The sequence below is a fragment of the Pelophylax lessonae genome (genome assembly GCF_965119305.1).
Source record: "Pelophylax lessonae genome assembly, chromosome: 3".
Classification (NCBI taxonomy): domain Eukaryota; kingdom Metazoa; phylum Chordata; class Amphibia; order Anura; family Ranidae; genus Pelophylax; species Pelophylax lessonae.
This window is the reverse complement of record NC_138770.1, coordinates 56,516,198-56,530,073: the sequence shown is the minus strand read 5'-3', so window position 1 is coordinate 56,530,073 and position 13,876 is coordinate 56,516,198. Positions and strand designations below refer to the sequence as shown.

Here is a 13,876-nt window from a genome sequence, read left to right as displayed (position 1 = left end):
GAAGTATGTATAGAACAGGGGTCAGAAGTATGTATAGTACATAGTACAGAGATCAGAAGTATGTAACGTACATAGTGCATGGGTCAGAAGTATGTATCGCACATAGTGCAGAGTCAGAAGTATGTAACGTACATAGTGCAGGAGTCAGAAGCATGTAACGTACATAGTTCAGGGGTCAGATGTATGTAACGTACAAAGTACAGGGGTCAGAAGTATGTAAGGTACATAGTTCAGGGGTCAAATGTATGTAACGTACAAAGTACAGGGGTCAGAAGTATGTAACATACATAGTACAGGGGTTAAAAGTATGTAACCTACAAAGTGCAGGGGTCAGACATATGTAACATACATAGTGCAGAGTCAGAAGTATGCAATGTACATAGTACAGGGGTCAGAAGTATGTAACGTACATAGTACAGGGGTCAGAAGTATGTAACGTACATAGTGCAGGGTTAGAAGTATGTAACTTTCATAGTGCAGGGGTCAGAAGTATGTAACATACATAGTGCAGGGGTCAGAAGTATGTAACTTTCATAGTGCATGGGTCAGACTTATGTAACGTACATAGTACAGGGGTCAGAAGTATGTAACCTACATAGTGCAGGGGTCAGAAGTATGTATAGTACATAGTACAGGGGTCAGAAGTATGTATAGAACAGGGGTCAGAAGTATGTATAGTACATAGTACAGAGATCAGAAGTATGTAACGTACATAGTGCATGGGTCAGAAGTATGTATCGCACATAGTGCAGGGTCAGAAGTATATAACGTACATAGTGCAGGGGTCAGAAGCATGTAACGTACATAGTCCATGGGTCAGAGGTATGCAATGTACAGAGTCCACGGGTCAGAAGTATGTATCGTACATAGTACAGGGGTTAAAAGTATGTAACCTACAAAGTGCAGGGGTCAGACATATGTAACATACATAGTGCAGAGTCAGAAGTATGCAATGTACATAGTACAGGGGTCAGAAGTATGTAACGTACATAGTACAGGGGTCAGAAGTATGTAACGTACATAGTGCAGGGTTAGAAGTATGTAACTTTCATAGTGCAGGGGTCAGAAGTATGTAACATACATAGTGCAGGGGTCAGAAGTATGTAACTTTCATAGTGCATGGGTCAGACTTATGTAACGTACATAGTACAGGGGTCAGAAGTATGTAACCTACATAGTGCAGGGGTCAGAAGTATGTATAGTACATAGTACAGGGGTCAGAAGTATGTATAGAACAGGGGTCAGAAGTATGTATAGTACATAGTACAGAGATCAGAAGTATGTAACGTACATAGTGCATGGGTCAGAAGTATGTATCGCACATAGTGCAGGGTCAGAAGTATATAACGTACATAGTGCAGGGGTCAGAAGCATGTAACGTACATAGTCCATGGGTCAGAGGTATGCAATGTACAGAGTCCACGGGTCAGAAGTATGTATCGTACATAGTTCAGGGTTAGAAGTATGTAACATACATAGTGCAGGTTCAGAAGTATGTAACTTACATAGTGCAGGGATCAGAAGTATGTAACATACATAGTGCAGAGGTCAGAAGTATGTAATGTACATAGTGCAGGGGTCAGATGTATGTAACGTACATAGTGCAGGGGTCAGATGTATGTAACGTACATAGTGCAGGGGTCAGATGTATGTAACGTACAAAGTGCAGGGGTCAGCAGTATGTAACGTACATAGTGCAGGGGTCAGAAGTATGTAATGTGCATAGTGCAGGAGTCAGAAGTATGTAATGTGCATAGTGCAGTGGTCAGAAGTATGTAACATACATAGTGCAGGGGTCAGACGTATGTAACGTACATAGTGCATGGGGTCAGAAGTATGTAACGTACATAGTGCAGGGGGCAGAAGTATGTAATGTACATAATGCAGGGGACAGGGTTGATGAAGGGGCTTGCTAAAGGAATGATGGTGTTACCACTCATATAACTATAGGTTGTAAGCTCCCTTCCTTCCTTCCTCCTCGGGAACATTTCTTAGACACATTCTTCCAGACATGGTAGAGTAAAGGTCTACGCTGTGTGCAAATGACAATTTTAGGTCGGTAGGATGATGATTCATTTATTTTAATCAAAAATTTTGCTGTACGAATGTTTCCGCATCTGCATAGCTGTTGCAAATAATCCCCAAGATTTGTGCCTGCAAAGTTTATGTCCTATTATGGTCAGCTTCATCTAGTGGTTGTAATATGATATTTTCCTGAAACGCCCCAATCTGGAAAATACTGCATTATGGCCACTAGATAGAGCTAACGATGATAGGAAATAAACAAAGATGCGTTATGTGGATTATTTGCAACAGCTGAGGCATTTGCACAGTGAGTTTTTCTTCTATAAATAAACCCCTTAATCTCATTTCGGCATTATTAGGTTAGGTTTATGCTATCAGCAGAGCTCGTCTCTCCTCTGTTGGAGAGGAAATTGATCTGATTGGTTGCTATGGGTTACTGCACACTTTCACAACTTCCTGTTTTCCTGTTTACTGACAAGGCCCGACAGCCTTCATAAGAGATCTGATTGGTTGCTATGGGATTCTGCACACTCTCATGTCTCCTGTATACAGGCTAGGCCAAGAGGCCTGCATGAGGGCTGTAATTGGTTGCTATGGGTTACTGCACACTTTCACAACTTCCTGTTTATTGACTGGGCCTGACAGGGCTATAGTTGGTTGCTGTAGGTTACTGTATACTTACATTTATTACTTCCTGTTTTCGTGTTTACGGACTACGCCTGACAGCCTTCATGAGGAATCTGATTGGTTGCTATGAGTTATTGCACACTCTTATGTCTCTTGTATACGGACTAGGCCTAATGGCCTGCATGAGGGCTTTAATTGCACACTTTCATAAACTTCCTGTTTACTGACTAGGCCTGACTGCCTGCTTGAGGGATCTGATCGGTTGCTATGAGTTACTGCATACTCTCACAGCTCCTGTTTACTGACTAGGCCCCACAGCCTGAATGAAGGGTCTGATAGGTTGCTATGGGTTACTGCACATCCTAATGTATCCTGTATACCGACTAGACCCAACAGCCTGCGTATGGGGTTTGATTGGTTGCTATAGGTTACTGTGCACTCTCATGTCTCCTATATATGGGCTAGGCCCGATTGCCTGAATGAGGGCTGTAGCTGGTTGCTATGGGTTACTGCATGCTTTACACAACTTCCTTTTTACTGACTGGCCTGACAACCTGCATGCAGGATCTGATTGGTTGCTATGGGTTGAGCACACCCTCATGTATCTTGTATACTAACTAGGCCCGATGGTCTCAGTAAGGGATCTGATTGTTTACTATAGGTTACTGCACACTCTCATACTTCTTGTTTACTAACTAGGCACCACAGCCTGAGTGAGCGATTGGAGTGGTTGCAATGGGTTACTGCACGCCCTCATGTCTCCTGTATACTGACTAGACCTGACAGCCCGAGTAAGGCCTCTGAGTGGTTGCTATAGGTTACTGCATGTCCTCATGTGTCCTGTATACTGACTAGCCCTGACAGCCTTAGTAAGGCCTCTGAGTGGTTGCTATAGGTTACTGCACGTCCTCATGTGTCCTGTATACTGACTACCCCTGACAGCCTTAGTAAGGCCTCTGAGTGGTTGCTATAGGTTACTGCACGTCCTCATGTGTCCTGTATACAGCCTGTGTGAGGGATGTGATTGATTGCTACGGGTTTCTGCATGCCCCCCTGTATCCTGTATACTGACTAGACCTGATACCCTGAGTGAAAGATATGATTGGTTGCTATGGGTTACTGCATGCCCTCATGTATCCTGTATACTGACTAGACCTGATACCTTGAGTGAAGGATCTGACTGGTTGCTATGGGTTACTGTACACTTTCACAACTTCCTGTTTACTGGTTGGTAGAGCTGCACGATTAATCGTAGCAGAATCGAGATCGCGATTCACTCCCCCTGACGATCTTAACATGACACTTGCTCGATTCTTTACATACCTGTGAGGGAGCAGCTCTCAAAAAAAAAAAAAAAAGAGCCTCCCGCAAAAGCCTATCAGCATTAGTCTCCCACTGAACTGTAAACACAAATGATTACATTGTATCTTTTCTTTCCCTCTGCCGGAGGAAGGAAGTTTAACCTCTTAAAGACTAAACCTTTTTCCTACACTTGTTGCTTGCAAGTTAAATCAGTTTATTTTTCATAGAAAAGTAGTTAGAACCCCCAAACATTTATATATTTTTTTTTTTTTAGCAGAGACCCTGCAGAATAAAATGGTGATTGTTGTAAAATTTTATGTCACACTGTATTTGCGCAGCAGTCTTTCAAACGCAATTAATACACTTTAATGAATAAAAAAATAAAAAAAAATAAAACAAAACCGTAAAGTTATCCCAATTTTTTTTATAATGTAAAAGATGTTACACAGAGAATCGTGATCTTTATTCCAAGCAAAAAAAATTGTGATTCTCATTTTGGCCAGAATCGTGCAGCTCTACTGGTTGGGCATGATAGCCAGAGTAAAGGAACTGATTAGTAATGATGGGCTCAGGCATGTTTCGGATCGTACCCGCCAGGAAGATGTCACTGCACACCGCCAATCATCGGCATTGAGTGTATGTGCAGCTGCAGGCCGGGAAATGCCTCTCTGCCTATGATTGGTAGTGTGCAGTGACAGCTTCCTGGCGGGTATGATCCGAACACGCCTGGGCCCATCCCCACTGGTTAGTTGCTATGGGTTACTGCACGCCCTCATTTTTCCTGTATATGGACTAGGCCTGACAGCTTTAATGAGGGATCTGAGTGGGTGCTATTGGTTACTGCACACTTTCACGTCTCCTGTTCATGGACTAGCCCTGACAGCTTAAATGAGGCCTAGCTGCGGCATACCTGACGTTTTCATGGCGGTACATGTACATGGTGTTGAACTGCTGAAGCTCCTTCTGCTTCTGGTCCTTCTTCATGTCGTTCAGCATCTCGTCAGCGATGTGCTTGGGCAGGATGGAGAGGAGGAGTCTCTCCTAGAAAAAATAAACAGGACAGCCATGGTTAGAGCGAGACGTTCCTCTGTTCTAGGAAATTCTAGCACGCGGCGTGACGGATGATTTCTCCGGCTCTCCGGAGCCACCAGACTATACAAACAGTGCAAGAGAAATCACAATGAGTCACCACTGGCCTGATACAATGCAACCTTCACCCCAACATGCTAATGTTGGATGGACACACGTGGTGCACCAGGCTTAAAGCAGACTTTCAGATATATTTCTTCATCTTCAGTCCATGCATGCTCAGTATTATGTCAGTGTAACCCTTTCGGGTGTTTACTACCTCTCAGGTACTCTCCCTGGCAACGCCTCGATCTGCTTTCCTCTTTTTATCGGACGGCGCCCTCTTTGTCCAGATGTCATCCAGAGTGGTCCAGACCACCCACATCCTGGACTCAGATGCCTTCTTAGGCCAGATTCAAGAGAACACATGCAAAATTGCAGTGCACCAAAAAAAAGTGCATCCCTTTTGCACATGTGCCACTATTTGCACCCCAACATACCTTGCTGAAGTGCACTATGCATGTTCTATCGGGTTGAGGTCAGGACTCTGTGCAGGCCAGTCAAGTTTCTCCACCTCAAAGTCGCTCATCCATCTCTTTATGGACCTTGCTTTGTGCACTGGTGTGCAGTCATATTGGAACAGGAAGGGGCCATCCTCAGTTCCCACAAAGTTGGGAGCATGAAATTGTCCAAAATGTCTTGGTATGCTGACTCCCTATGAGTTCCCTTCATTGGAACTAAGGGGCCAAGCCCAACCCCTGAAAAACAACTCACACCATAATCCCTCCTCCACCAAATTATTTGAACCAGTGCACAAAGCAAGGTGCACAAAGACATGAATGAGCGAGTTTGAGGTGGAGGCACTTGAGTGGCCTACACAGAGTCCTGACCTCAACTCGACAGAACACCTTTGGGATGAATTAGAGCAGAGACATCAGTGCCTGACCTCACAAATGTTCTTCTGGAAGAATGGTCAAACATTCCCATAGACACACTCCTAAACCTTGTGGACAGCCTTCCCAGAATAGTTGAAGCTGTTATAGCTGCAAAGGGTTGGGCCAACTCAATATTGAAGCCTAAGGACTAAGACTGGGATGCTGTTAACGTTTATGTGCGTGTAAAGGCAGGCGTCCCAAGGATTTTGGTAATATAGTGTAGGTAGAGCATCCAGCCCCCTCCTCCCAAAGCAGACAGCCTGTCACATGGCCTCATTCACATAGGGCATACTACGTGTATGCCCGTGTGAGGGCCATGTTTGGCCACAAGGGGGTGCACAGGTGTTCTGTGCATTCCTGTTCAGGCAGTCCCATTGATGTTATTTGGGACACAGCGGGTGCTGCCAATCTGACATCCATGCGGACACAGGTGCATGTCCCTGAACTCACACAGCGTGCATTAGTATGCCATAGGAACAAGGCCTAAGGTAGTCTGCACGGGGCTGAACACTGTACCAAGTGGGTAACGCAGAACTGTGTTCCAGACCTCCGTCCCAGAGTGCACAGGGCCTACTCTGGACAGTGTTCAGCCAGAAGGGATGCACTGCTCCTATAGGACTCCATGTGCAAGGGGCCTATGAAATAAGTTAATATGGCCGCCCCCATATACAAACCCGATTCCAAAAAAGTTGGGACACTTGGATATACCTTTCAGCAATGATGGTGCCTTTCCAGATGTGTAAGCTGCCCATGCCACACGCACTCATGAAACCCCATACCATCAGAGATGCAGGCTTCTGAACTGAGCGCTGATAAGAACTTGGGTTGTCCTTGTCCTCTTTTTTTTTTTTTTCTTAATTGAATTTTATTGAAAATTTTCACAATAGTCCTTGTCCTCTTTAGTCCGGATGACATGGCATCCCAGTTTTCCAAAAAGAACTTCAAATTTTGATTCGTCTGACCACAGAACAATTTTCCACTTTGCCATAGTCCATTGTAAATGAGCCTTGGCCCAGAGAAAACGCCTGCGCTTCTGGATCATGTTTAGATTTGGCTTCTTTTTTGGCCTATAGCATTTTAACCGGCAACGGTGAATGGCACGGTGGATTGTGTTCACCGACAATGTTTTTCGGAAATATTCCTGAGCTCATGTTGTGATTTCCATTACAGTAGCATTCTTGTATGTGATGCAGTGCCGTCTAAGGACTCGAAGATCACGGGCATCCAATATGGTTTTCCCGCCTTGACCCTTATACACAGAGATTGTTCCAGATTCTCTGAATCTTTGGATGATTTTTTGGAATTGGGTTTGTACATGTTTAACTGCAAATTACAGGCACAAGGTTTGCTATTCTTATCTCTTTCAGATATAACAATTTGCATTTTAACCACTTGCCGACCGCTCACATTGAGGGTACTGCGGCAAAGTGGTTTGTTATCGTCCAGCGACGTAGGTCTACGTCGCTGGACTCCTCCCCTTGTGGGCAGCATGCACGCGCCGCCGGAGGCTCGCTTCCGCTGTTTTCAGTCACAGCGGGAGTCGGGCCAGGGGAGGAGCGGGGGTGATCACCGCCGCTCTTCCCCGATCGTTGGGGATCGAGTGTGGAGATCCGCCCACTTGTGTAATCAAAGCAGGCGGATCTCCTAAGTGACAGGCAGGGACAAATTGCAGGATTCAGCATAGCTGAACCTGCGATCTGTGCCTGTGTCACACAGTCCCCTCCCCCCACACATGTCAGTAAGAACCAGGCATACATTAACCCCTTGATCACCAATAAAAGTTAACCCCTTCCCTGCCAGTGTCATTTTTACAGTAACAGTGCATATTTATAGCACTGATTACTGCAGTAATGTCACTGGTACCCCCAAAAGTGTCAAAAATGTCAGTCAAGGGTCCGATCTGTCCGCCGCAATGTCGCAGTCCCGCAAAAAAATCGCAGATCTCCGCCAGATCGCCACCATTACTAGTTAAAAAAAAAACAATAAAAATGACATAAATTTCCCGTAGTTAGTAGCTGCGATAACTTTTGCGCAAACCAATCAAAATACGCTTATTGCGGTTTTTTTTACCAAAAATATGTAGCAGAAAACAAATTGGCCTAAAATGTAAAAAAATTTTGATTTTTACATTTTTTTGGGGGGGGGGGGGGGGAATTTCATATAAAAAAATGTGAAAAATATTGTTATTTTTTCAAAATTGTCGCTCTTTTTTTGTTTATAGCGCAAAAAGTAAAAATCACACATGTGATCAAATACCACCAAAAGAAAGCTCTGTTTGTGGGGAAAAAAGGACATAAATTTAATTTGGGTACAGCATAGCACGACCGCGCAATTGTCCGTTAAAGTAACGCAGTGCCAAATCGCAAAATATGGCCTGGTCAGGAATGGGGTAAAATCTTCTGGTCTTAAAGCGGTTAAAAATACGCTCATTGACAATTTTTTTGTCAAAGACATGTAGCTAAATACATTTTGGCCTAAATATATGACAAAAATTGAATATATTGGATATTTTTTAGCTGTCAAAGTAGAAAAATATTGTTATTTTTTCAAAATTGTCCCGTTTTTTTATTAATATCGCAAAAAATGAAAAGCGCAGAGATGATCAAATACCACCAAAAGAAAGCTCTGTTTGTGGGAAAAAAAGGACGTAAATGTCGTTTGAGTACGGCATTGCATGACCGCACAATTGTCAGTTAAAGTCGCACAGTGCCGAATCGCAAAAAGTGGCCCAGACGTAAAGCAGGAAAATCCTCCGGTGGTAAAGTGGTTAAACAGAACAGTATCCGACAGAACAGATGCGGACCAGGGGACACGTCACTTCCTGTCCCAGTGACCACCTGGACGGGTGATAAAATCTCTCCAGTGGGGGCTCAAATAAAAACCTGATCTGGGTTCTGTACTGGGAATGATGTTAAAATGCTGTAAACGGGTGCTGCTTCTGTGTCAGTCTCTGAGGACGCATTGCGCCATCGGTATTACTGACGCCGGACAAGTTGTCTTGTTATGAAAAGTGGTAATGTTGTCACTGCGGGAATTCAATCGTCAGTTAGCGGACAGCCACTGGTCTCCAGGACATTTTCACAGCTGTTAAGTGGATTTGGGCTATTACTAGGGTGAGCGTTATTTCAATTTGTGATACAGCAAAAGCTGGAAGTCATGTCCGTTTCTGTATTGGTAAGGGCTCGTTCCTGCGGGCAAAAAACAGGCGTAGTTTTACCTCCATGGGCCACCCCAAACCTCGAAAAAGGGCATGCAGCCTCCCAGAACTGTGCACACGCTTCAGTGCTTTTCGGTTTAGGAAAAAATGAAATAGTATGCAGGACAGTACTGCCGCGGAACACAGTATTGTGTAGTCGAGTATTAGGCTGCAAGGGTAAGCCATTACACCAATGGTAGCTACCCAATCAGAAAAGCTGGACACTGATGTGCTGATGACTCCTATCAGCATGGGGAGCAGGAGTGCTGGTGGCGCCTACGGACTGTGAAACCGACCACAGTGGATGATGGGACTTGAAGTCCGGGCAGGGGAACCATTATGGGTCTCTATTACCAAATGGACTACTGCTCCCAAGAGGGCTTGGTTCTAGAGATGAGAGAGATGCAGTATTTTCCCGGGCTACTCTTTAATTTGCGTGGCCTTTTACTGCGGGGAGCGAGACTACGCATATCCCCATAGTCGGACCGGCGGGGGGTTGGAGCTGAAGCCCCAGGTGCATCATTATGAAACCACCGGGAGAGATAGTGTTGGGAAGACTGTGTTACCACCGATGAGAACCTCCCACTACACTCCAAGGGTACTGTCGAGTGAGCCAAGGTACAGGTTCCACTGAACCAGGGCAGAGGATTTCTTCTCAACAGTGGAATTTATGTGCTGGATTGCTGAGACTCATTAGAGGGTCTTGCGGCTATGATCTACTGCCATTAGAGAGACTGAGACCTTAGAGATTGACAGCACAGTTGCCCTATAGCCAATTACTGTCTGCAGGTTCTGCTGTGACTGTGTTCTTATGCAGACCAACGGTATGATTGGGCCCCAACGTTAGCAGGTTGAAGATCCAGGACTACCGATTGGCCATTTACAGTTGCCTCATATAGAGACCTCTGCTAGTTGCTCAGTACAGGAGTACCACCCAGGTGTAACATACAGGCCTTAGTCCTTCTTTTGGGTGCACCCTAAGTAGTTTCAACATCTCTTTTATCAAAACGGTTAAAGTATAACTAAAGGCAAAACTTTTTTTTTTTTAGTTTTTGGCTAGAGTGGAGAGGGTTTAGAACACCCATCAGTCTTTAATGCTGTCTGTGTCCCTATTAGGGAGATTCACCCTCTCTATTTGTCCTGTTTACCACTATCTTTGAAATTAAAAGAAAATCCCAAATTTTGGGTTGTCCCCAGAAAAGTAATAGAGGGAAATCTTCCAATGGGGACACTAGTTCTGGTGACCTGAGGGTTCCCAAGAGATTCCCTTAATTTTCAGGAATTTCCTTTCATTTCCTGTTTTGGCTGTGGGACAGGAAGTTGAAGGTAATCTCCCCAATGGTACAAAGAGGGCAAAAATAAACCTTAAAGGGGTTATGACCTTCCCTTACTCTATTCAAAATTAATAAAAAAAAAGTTTTGCCTTTAGCTCTACTTTACCACTTGAGCTCTGGAAGATGTTACCCCATTCATGACCAGGCCATTTTTTGCAGTTCGGCACTGCGCTATTTTAACTGGCGATTACGCAGTCATGCAACGCTGTATCTAAATGAATCTTATATTATTCCTTTTTACTCAAAAAGAGAATTCTTTTGGTGGTATTTGATTATCACTGGGTTTTTTTATTTTTTGCGATATAAACAGAAAAATACCCAAAATTTGGGGGAAAAACTCCAATCTTTTTACCTTTCAGCTATAAAATACACTGCATTGTTAAAAGTATTGGTACGCCTGCCTTTACACACACATTAACTTTAATAGCATCCCAGGCTTAGTCTGTAGAGTTCAATATTGAGTTGGCCCACCCATTACAGCTATGACAGATTCAACTCTTCTGGGAAGGCTGTCCACAAGGTTTAGGAGTGTGTCTATGGGAATGTTTGACCATTCTTCCAGAAGCGCATTTGTGAGGTCAGGCACTGATGTTGGATGAGTAGTCTGCACTCTAATCCATCTCACAGGTATTCTATCAGGTTGAGGTCAGGACTCTGTGCAGGCCAGTCAAGTTCCTCCACCCCAAACTCGCTCATCCATGTCTTTATGGACCTTGCTTTGTGCACTGGTCCAAATCATTTGGTGGAGGAGGGATTATGGTGTGGGGTTGTTTTTCAGGGGTTGGGTTTGGCCCCTTAGTTCCAGTGAAGAGAACTCTTAAGGCGTCAGCATACCAAGACATTTTGGACAATTTCATGCTCCCAACAATGTGGGAACAATTTTGGGATGGCCCTTTCTTGTTCCAACATGAGTGCACACCAATGCACAAAGTAAGGTCCATAAAGACATGGATGAGCGCGTTTGGGGTGGAGGAACTTGACTGGCCTGCCCAGAGTCCTGACCTCAACCCTATAGATCACCTTTGGGATGAATTAGAGAGGAGACTGCGAGCCAGACCTTCTCATTCAACATCAGTGCCTGACCTCCCAAATGCTCTTCTGGAAGAATGGTCAAACTTTCCCATAGACACACTCCTAAACCTTGTGGACAGCCTTCCTAGAAGAGTTGAAGCTGTTATAGCTGCAAAGGGTGGCCCAACTCAATATTGAACCCTACAAACTAATGGGCCATACACACTATACAATTTTCTTTAGATTTTTTCCTTTAGATTTACCAAAACCATATAATATGGGGTCAGACCTAAACACTTTCAATTTGTATGCAGTCAGGCAGGCCCTTGCACTACATTGTTGAATGTAAATCTAAAGGAAATCTACCAACAAAAGTTGTATATTGTGTATCCAGCTTTAGAAAGCTGGATACACACAATACGATTTTCTTTCGATTTTTTCCTTTAGATTAACCAAAACCATATAATATGAGGTCAATCTAAACACTTTCAATTTGTTTGCAATCAGGCAGACCCTTGCACTACATAGTTGAAGGTAAATCTAAAGCAAACCTAACAACAAAAGTTATATAGTGTGTATCCAGCTTAAGATGCCATTAAAGTTCATGTGCGTGTAAAGGCAGGTGTCCCAATACTTTTGACAATATAGTGTATATCCAATAAAATGTCTTCAAAAATTTTGGCCAAAATGTATTCTGCTACATCCCATTAAGTGAAATGAAAGTTATAACACCTACAAACTATTGGATATACAATATACTGCAATTTTTACATATATATTTTTTACTACTAATTAGTGATCGACTGATATCGTTTTTTTACCGCCGATACCGATATTTTAGTCATCGGATATCGGTTTCAGCCAATATCTGCCGATATTTTTGGACATTAAATTTTTTTTTTTTTTTTTAATGTCTACAGGTACTGTGGTGGAGGGATCTGGGGGTCTAAAAGACCCCAAACCCCTCCTCTGCACTTAAAGCGGAGTTCCGGGCACAGAAACATTTTTTCAATAAACATACCCCGGGACAGTCAGGGCTAATACATTCCACATTGGCTAGCCTCTGATCTGTCCCGGTTCGCACTTACCTGCAAGAAGAAATACTCACTTATAAAATTTCTTCCACAGCGTTGCCATCTCTGTTGTGGGCAGCTGAAGCCAGCGCAATCCTCTTCTGCGTCCTCTTCTCCCAGAATGCGCCTTCACCGGCCCCTCTCGTCACTTCCGGCGCGGCGCCGCATTCCTACACAGCATCTGGGCATGCCCAGAAGCTGTTTAGCAGGGAATACGGCGACGCACCGGAAGTGACGAGCGGGGCCGGTGCCGTCGCATTGATTCCTGGGAGCGATGACGTTCAGCTCCCAGGAATCATTGCAAACCAGAAGTGACGGCGCGGGCCGCGGCCACAGAGGGAGGAAGTGAAGAAAGGTGAGTATTTCTTTCTACAATTACGAGATAAGTAAAAAAAAATAAAATAATCCTAAATATCCAATTTCTTTTCAGGTGAAGCAAAGCAAGCTGATGGGCACAAAATCGATTAGGTCGATTTTGTGCCCGGAACTCCGCTTTAACAGCATTCTTTTGAATGCTGTAAGTTTTTTGAATTTGGTATAGGAACTCAGTATAGGAAGTTATAAGCTGACATGTTTTCTGGCAGGATTAACAGGAGATTTTTGCAATTTTCAAACCCATATAATAAAATTATTTAACCACTTAAGCCCCGGAGGATTTGGCTGCTAAAGGACCAGGGGTTTTTTTGCGATTTTTTACTGCGTGACTTTAACGGACAATTGCGCGGTCGTGCGACGCTGTACCTAAACAAATTTGACGTCCTTTTTTTCCCACAAACAGAGCTTTCTTTTGGTGGTATTTGATCACCTGTGCGATTTTTTGATCACGCGCTATAAACAAAAAAAGAGCGTAAATTTTGCAAAAATAACAATATTTTTCACATTTTTTTATATGAAATTCCCCAAAAAAAAAAGTAAAAATCAAAATTTTTTAACATTTTTCGGCCAATTTGTTTTATGCTACCTATGTTTGGTAAAAAAAATCGCAAAAAGCGTATTTTGATTGGTTTGCGCAAAAGTTATCGCGTTTACTAACAAAGGGAAAGATTTTTGTCATTTTTGGTGTTTTTTTTTTTAACGCGTAATGGCGGCGATCTGCGATTTTTTTTTCGGTACTGCGACATTGCGGCGGACAGATCGGACCCTTGACTGACATTTTTGACACTTTTGGGGTTACCAGTGACATTACTACAGTAATCAGTGCTATACATATGCACTGTTACTGCAAAAATGACACTGGCAGGGAAGGGGTTAACTTTATTGGACAGGGAGGGGTTAAGTGTGTCCTAGGGGCGTGCTTCTAACTGT

The 13,876-nt window shown here is 43.7% G+C and overlaps 1 protein-coding gene across 1 annotated transcript in view; it reads right to left on the bottom strand.

Moving 5' to 3' along the window:
- The window catches only part of ADCY3 (adenylate cyclase 3), a 222,729-nt gene that overhangs the window by 70,524 nt on the left and 138,329 nt on the right, over nucleotides 1-13,876 (bottom strand). The window contains exon 3 of the mRNA XM_082249900.1: nucleotides 4,865-4,995. Within this exon, the coding sequence (XP_082106026.1) occupies nucleotides 4,865-4,995 (131 nt within the window). The remainder of the gene's footprint in view (nucleotides 1-4,864; nucleotides 4,996-13,876) is intronic.